The sequence below is a fragment of the Vidua chalybeata genome, chromosome 7 (genome assembly GCF_026979565.1).
Source record: "Vidua chalybeata isolate OUT-0048 chromosome 7, bVidCha1 merged haplotype, whole genome shotgun sequence".
Classification (NCBI taxonomy): Eukaryota; Metazoa; Chordata; class Aves; order Passeriformes; family Viduidae; genus Vidua; species Vidua chalybeata.
Genome location: NC_071536.1, coordinates 17,996,545 through 18,004,150, shown reverse-complemented (window position 1 = coordinate 18,004,150; position 7,606 = coordinate 17,996,545). Strand labels below are relative to the sequence as shown.

At 40.8% G+C, this 7,606-nt stretch overlaps 1 protein-coding gene across 2 annotated transcripts in view; it reads right to left on the bottom strand.

Annotated features, from left to right (window-relative positions):
- Positions 1 to 4,279: 4,279 nt before the first annotated feature.
- Positions 4,280 to 7,606, bottom strand: part of OLA1 (Obg like ATPase 1) — a 95,159-nt gene continuing 91,832 nt past the window's right edge. For both annotated transcript variants that reach the window (XM_053948142.1, XM_053948143.1), the window contains one exon: positions 4,280 to 4,801. In XM_053948142.1, coding sequence (XP_053804117.1) covers positions 4,700 to 4,801 — 102 coding nt within the window. In that variant the 3' untranslated portion in view covers positions 4,280 to 4,699. The remainder of the gene's footprint in view (positions 4,802 to 7,606) is intronic.

The window sequence follows — 7,606 nt, the reverse complement described above, 5'->3', positions numbered from 1 at the left end:
GTTAACTTACACGTCCCACACCCTCTTCCACAGCTGCAGATTTGATTTGCTGTGTGGTTTATCAGTTTCTCTGCTGAGCACACACGCTTTGCATGTAGAAAATAAAATGCTGCAGGCATTCACTGCACAGAGCCACAATGAACTCTGATGGCAGCCCGGCCCCGGCCCCGCTCCTGGCAGCAAGCACATACATGTAACATTCCTCAGTATGCAACACACCGCCACACGTGTCTGTTCCCACGGACCCGGAATGGCCACTACCCACGCAGAGAAGCCAAGAAATAACTGATCCAAAGACAGCCTTGAAATGCAAAATTTACTTTAAACCTTTCTAAGCCCAGCCGGCACAGCCCTATTCCAATCCACAGGGATACTGTGATGAACACCATTACTTCGATTTTTTTTAAAGCCTCCAGTGGTTTTCCTGTTTTAATTGACATGAAATTGTGGAATAGTGTAATCAAACATTTGGAATTAGTATGGAGGGAGTAAAAGCTAAAAGAAGTGATTATTAGTTTTAAACAATAACAAATTTTTAATGACTTTCTCTGCTTCATCCTCCGTGAGTTGAGTTTGTGAGTGGACAGAAATGGTAAAATTTAGCTAATATTGTTCAAACTGAAAACTTCACCAGACACACCGATTTTTCAAAAAGCAATGTTATGGTCCTATCCTGCAGCTGGTAGAATAAATGGTGTTTAAAGCACCCATTGGAATGGGGCATGCAGCATCCCTACCTCAGTAAGTACCAACAGAGCCGTGCAAGGGCAGTTTGAACAAGCCTGGCAGCCACAAGAACATGAAACACTGCCCCAGGAATGCACCTCCCTGACGTTTGTGAAGCTGCAAGGATGATTTGCCAGCTTGCTGGGGCAAAGCAGGGAGGGGGGCACAGTCACTGGGCTGGAAGCCTGGGGACACACGGCCTGAGCAGGGCTGTCCCTGCCCACAGCCAGCACCACGGGGCAACAGCACCAATAAAGTGCCAGGAGGTGTTCAGCAAAGTGAGCCCAGCTGCAGTGCTGCCACTCCAGCTGCAAGCCTGTTCTGTGGGAAAGGAGGGAAGGAAAATACAGCTTACAGCACGGCGTCTCCAAAGCAGCCACTCTGCCATACAGAGTCCTTGACAGGACCTGTGGGCTGGGAAGAGATCAGCAGGAACTTGGGTGAGAAAAGGCAGATGGAAAACTGCAGCAGGTAAGAAACGATCCTATAAAACAACTGTGGCAATTCTACCAATCTTTACAGGGCTGGACATAGTCAACAAAAGAACAAATAGATATGAAGTTAAGAAGACAGTACTTCTACATTTTATCTAATACATTAATCCACACAGAAAGGCCAAACCTGCTTCCCGTGTGTTATTAGGAAATTCCTATTAGGACAGAAAACTGTATCTTATACCTGAAGTATTTGTATCTATGATACAAATAGTCTTCAAAAGTTAAATTTCGCTGCTTTTTATGCTTCTTAATGGTTTGAAATGTCGCATCTTGGGGTCCCCAAGCACATCACCTTGCTATTGCTATTGATTCTGCCAAAAGCCAACAGCAGTAAGCCCTTGCCTACAGCATCGCTTTTATTTGACCAGGAACATACCTTTAAAAGTGAACCTCCTTATCACACCTCTTCACATACACTCACACACTCCCTGCCTGCTCTGCACAGCACAGGACTCTCACAACAGGCAAACTGGCTGCTCCTCAGGTATCTTAGAGCAAACTGGTTCTCTTGAACCTAAAGTGGAAACTGCCCCTGTAATTCCTCACAGGAGCAGCCTGCCACCAGCCCAAGCAGCCCCTCAAATACCACAGGAGCACCAGGTCCCCCAGCCAAGTGCTTCACTCTTCAGATCTACTCCTACAGAGTAAACCTGAGAGGCAGTGCAGGCACAGCCACTTCGACTGACATCTCCACATCACTTTGGGGCACTCTCTTTTGGAAGCTTGGAGGCTGGTAGCAGCCTTTTCCCTGTTCCACTAGTGTTTGTTTAATCCCAGAAACATGCCATCAATGCCACTGAGGAACGCCAAGTCAAGAGGAAGGGTTGGTATTCCTCCTCCCTTGCAGCTCTCTCTGTATTTTGGAAGACCAGTGCCTACAATGTTTTTCATCCTCCAGCTGGAGAAACAACATGTCTCCTACCCACTGCCACCAAGCCAGTGGCAGTAAAAAGTGTGCAGACAGATTTCACGGGTTTTTTCTTAAATAGCGAATGTGAGTAGGATGGATACATTGCACCTGGAGTAGCCTGTGCAGGTAGAACTGCAAAATAATTTGTGGTTAGCTTTGTTTTAAATTGTGATTTAACTTCAGTGCTTTAAATTTGCTACATATTTACAAGTTTTAAGGAGTTGTAAATCTTGAATGCATAAACCCACTAAAAAGAAACATGGGCTGCACATATTTAACACGGCAGTTGTCACAAATCACTGGTGATAGAAATAACAGCTTATCAGATTATTCTTTCTTTTAATAAAATTTATGATTATTCTGGAATAATTTATTTGCTTCAGTAGTTAAAAGAACCTAGTTAAACAGCTGAAGAGATAACTATTCAAGCAAATTAATAAACTGAAACATAAAACATTACAGAATATATATCTTTTTTAATTGTGGTAAACATTTTAAGTTCATTTTCTATATTCAGGATATTGTAGTAACTTCAAAGAACCCTGTCTACCACAAACAACTTAGTTTGATTTTTAATTATCTTTATTTTTAGAACAGGGAGGTATTATGAAGTACACGCGATGAAATAGAAACAATTCAGGACCATGGGAGTATTTTGGAAACCAGAACAAATTTCAGTCAGGACAAGAGAACATGTTTCAGTGGGTATTAGTGCAGTAAAGAGGTTACTTCTCTTTCAGCAGCACACATACTCCACTTCTCAGACACCTTTCATTGTGTCTAAAACCCAGCATGAGCCCTTCTCTGGTACTAGCACCTTGCTGACTTCCAAGAGAAACAGGTAGGCTCTGTCTTCTTTTGGATTTGACTTCTAACACGAGATTTAATGGTCCTAATCATTTCTCAACTACGTAACATCAAAATAACACCAGGAATAAATACTAATTGTACCAGGGAGATGATACAAAAGAGAATTTCAAGGATTCCAAAACATCTGAAGCCCTAATTTCTCTGCTCTACAATACTGTCCCTGCTTCTGCCACCATGAAAACAGGAGATGCTCTTTAGAACAGAATCAACAACGACGAGTTGAAGTCATCTGCCCTCCCTCTTTCTCTCTGGTGCAATTAAAGGCATGATGCCAACAACAAGGCTCATGGCTCTGGCTGACGCATGTCTCACTCTCCCAGAAAGGAGCAATGGGGCTCAAAGGCGGCATCTCGAGGGAATGTCTCGGAGCAGGATGTGGCCAGCACTCCCAGTGCCCTACACACAGCGGGGGTGAGCCGGTGGCAAGCTGCCTTTTCAAAGTTCACAGCTAGGGAATTTATCACCAGGGCACAAGAGGCGTGGCACACCAACATGACACAGGTAACAACAGCATCTCTCCCAGCCTCAGCCCCACTGAACCTGTAGCCGAAACCCCCAGCACACGGGCACTCAGACAAAGCCAGGCTGCTTTAAACACACTAAACATACTGTGAGAAAGGGCAGCTCTACACCTCACATTCAAAGAACAAACTTGGTTTTATTTTGCCAACACCTTATTTTTCTGTTACCCAGAGTGACCAGCTCTCCTTCGTGGTTAAAAAGTAAAGAGGTAAAAAGGTATTCCCAGCTGCAACCTCATTTCAGCAGAACAACTTACCTGTCCAGCACAGTGTGACCTCTTCCTTCACAGCACTATCTGTGTCACTCTCCATTGGCCTCAAAACCAGACCTGAGAGGACAATGCACATCATCAGGTACTACAGCTCCAGCCTGATTTATTAAAGGCAAGAGTGAAATACTCTTTCAAAATAATTTGAACGAAAAAGCTTCAGTCTCACAGATAACATGATTTTTCTACATGTATTTCCTCTCTCTAGTAAAAATAATTTACGCTGCCATCATTATTATCCTTAGGATCATCTTTCAGTGAATGTCCATCTACAAATTCATTAACTTTTTTGAGACAAATCATTGGCATCCTAATCTTGTGATTCCCATGAAAGACTCACTTTCAAGATACAATTGCAGCTGCCCCACACTGCCAGTTACTGTATCATACACGTCTTAAAATTCTGTAATCAGCATCCACCAGGTGCCGTATCGCATTCAGCACACCACAGTCAGTCAATACAGACATCCCCAAACACACCAAGGCTGGTTTTGTCAAATGTTTTATTGAGTGTAGACATCTGGAGTACTGTAAAACATGCATTATCTGTAGATTCAAAAGGAGCAAGCCACATTGTCCTCACTGTCAAACGTGTCAGGCTTGGCATACATGATGGAGATTAATGAAGTATCATGAGAGTAATATGGTTCCCAAAAAGCTTCTACAATTTGGAGTAGGGTCTTAATCGTTTGAAATGCAAAGCTGTTCACATTTAGTGAACTTGCGTGTTTGCTGGAGGTGCCATATTTTAATTCAAAACAAATAAGAATAATTTCACTGGGGGGAAGGGAGGTTTCCCTAGGTAGAAACTGTATGCTTTTGGTTTCCAGATATTCCAATTCCAAATAAAAATTCATATGCTTTTTGAAGCAGAACAGTTCATTTCTGAGCTAACAGATCAGGTATTCATTTCTTCTTGGGTTGTTGAGGTGTATTAAATTTAAAGAAGATGATATCTCCATCCTCCACTACGTAATTTCTGCCTTGTTGTCTGTATTTTCCAGCAGCCTATAAATGGAACAGACAAAAGGAAAATTGGTTACTTCATTAGACATTTTATAGTATTTTCAAATGGCAATTATTTAAATACATTTTGGTAAAGAGATGGTAATACTTCAGCTTCAGATTTTGACAGTCACAATACTTCTCAGTTTGACATCACTTGGTTTGATATATATATATATAAAATATATATAAAAGTAATTTAGCCTCCACTGGATCTGTAGTGCTTAAAATGCACCTGGCATTACATAGTGGTAGAGCCTGGCAAGATAAAGGACACTAAAACAGGTCCATTTTATTTTTTTTTTTTCAATTTGGCTTTATTTTCCTTCATCTGGAAGCCCTGCAGGCGGCAAACACTGGTGGCAGGAATGTAAAGCATTGTTGCTGGAACGGGTGGCCAGCATCGGTCTGTGCCACGGCTCCCGGCTTCCCGAGCCGCTGGACACGAGGGTCCTGTCCCCACTGACCATGGGGACACCCTGCAAAAGCCACAGCCGCGCCTGACTTGCGCTGCGAGTGGGGCTCTCTTGTCGGCTTGCACCCACATAATGAAGGGCTGGGGAGCACAAAATGCAGGCTCAGATCTTCTGTAAGAAATTCCCTTTAGAAGGCATTTGCTTCAGAAGGGCAGACAGCAGAGCAGATAGGCTGTGAAACCAGGATACAGGAAAAGGCATATGGACCAAAGACATGAAAAGAAAATTCGTTATTAAAATGCTGAACTTGAGGAGAGCAGAAAATAGGCAAGGAATCTATTAAATATCAGTACTTTCTGCATTACAATTTATTACTCTATTTTTCTACTGTTATCTCATCGTAATTAAACCCAGTATTCCAGAGGCTGTGGCATTAGGCCTGACAGGCTGGGCGGGAGGTGGTCTGCGGAAGCATTTATCTTGAAAAGTGTCTACAATATGGAAAAGTTGAGAGCTTCTGCTTTAGTTCAATAACCATTCCTGTTTTGAAGTTTTCTCTTGCAGGAGAAAGTGCTTCCATGCAAGACCTCACTGTGCCATTATTCTCAATGACACTATCACAGTGGTGGCATGCTAAGATCCCATTACAGGAAAGCTGTTAACTAATGACCTTAGTTGCTGTAGAACAGATCAGATTAATGGTACACAGTTAACTCAGACACCTTTCTTTCACAAAACCTGCTCTGTAAAGCAACCCATTTCCCCGTATTGCTGCCTAGAAATTCAGAGGCTCGATAACCTTGTTGCTGCCATACCTTATTTAAATGTGGTTCCCAGTGATGCTAGCCTATGGAAAACTGCAGCTAAGATAGCCCTGACAATAAATATATACTGAAATAGTAATTGACCTTACCCCACATGACATTATTGATACGTAAGAAATAGTACTTTGCAAATGTTTTCCTACTTCTTTCCCCTGGAAATCTGTTTAGACTGTAAAAGGTTTCCTTTTAAGTTCTTTCCTTTGAAGATCCTAATAATGCTTAAAGTCAAGAGTAATTAGACAAATTGATGGCATAAATACTAATAAAACAGTGCTGTAAAAATCATCAGAAGACATAAACTACAGGCACAGGTACAGAAACATTTTACAGTTGAATACATTAATTACTCACAAATATTTGTAAAAAAACTGTCTGCCACAAAGTAACACAACATATTTTTTTAGCACAGTAGTGCACACTATCAGTGTGGCATAGACTTCTTTAATTAAATACATTTTGATACACTCATGTAAGTTTATGTATTTTTGTTACCAGTTTACAGTTAATTAAAAGTGACAGTGTTCCTTTAAATTCTCTAGAGACCATTTAATCCATTTCCATTGCTATCAGAAACACTGGTTGAAAAAATCAATACCCATTTGTGAATCTTGAGTATGTATTAAACAAGACACGTCTAACCAGTTCATTTGCACTTGAAAGCAGCCATCTGTAGAAGCCAGCTTTGCCTAAGCAGATATGATTGCTAATAATGTGATATCCCCGTAGACTACAAAGCCCACACAGAGCTATTCAGTGTATAGTTCACAGCACTGGCATTAAATTAGTTATGCTGTACTGGTGTTAAACACACACAAAATCAAACTTAAAAATCGATCAACTTGATAACATACAAAGCAAGCAACTCCCATTACCACTGTTATTTAAGATGACTCCTATAAAAGCACCTAAATTTAATTTTGAAATTTACCAGCAATATAAAAGCAATTAGCATTGTCTATGGCATGAAACATTATATTAAATGCAAATTAGAAAAGACCAGTGTCATATTAGAGGAATATGACACTTTATTCTAAGAACAAGGTTTTTTCCCAACCTTGACTTTAAAACTGAGTAACAAATGCAAATCTGCTTGTTTTACAGCTACATCATAGCAATAAAAATTTCATCATTAAATATGATTTGAGCATGGAAGTTTGATTTTTAGAATCTCACATTGTGAAAAGCAAATAAAAATATGCAAGCAAAATACTGATTAATTTAATAGGTGTTAACTGATGCAGCCTCTCAGGGAAAACACTCATAATTTGAGCATCAAAAACTGATGGTGGCAAAATTTGAATCTGTTATGTAAAGTGGTTTCTGACTGCAGAATATCAGATTTATTTATAGCTGTGGCTTCCCTTTACAACTACAACTCTACTTCCCTTTTCATAAAGCAGTTCACATGCCGCAATGAACCAATTATATGGGATTTTTTTCCCTCACTTCCTGGGGTTCAAACAAATCTATTAAAGTCCCGCTGCTCAGTATGATCTTCCTTAGTGATACCACTGAGAATAGGCTGAATTTGAAATCATAGTTTTGCATACCTTTCAAGCTATCATATA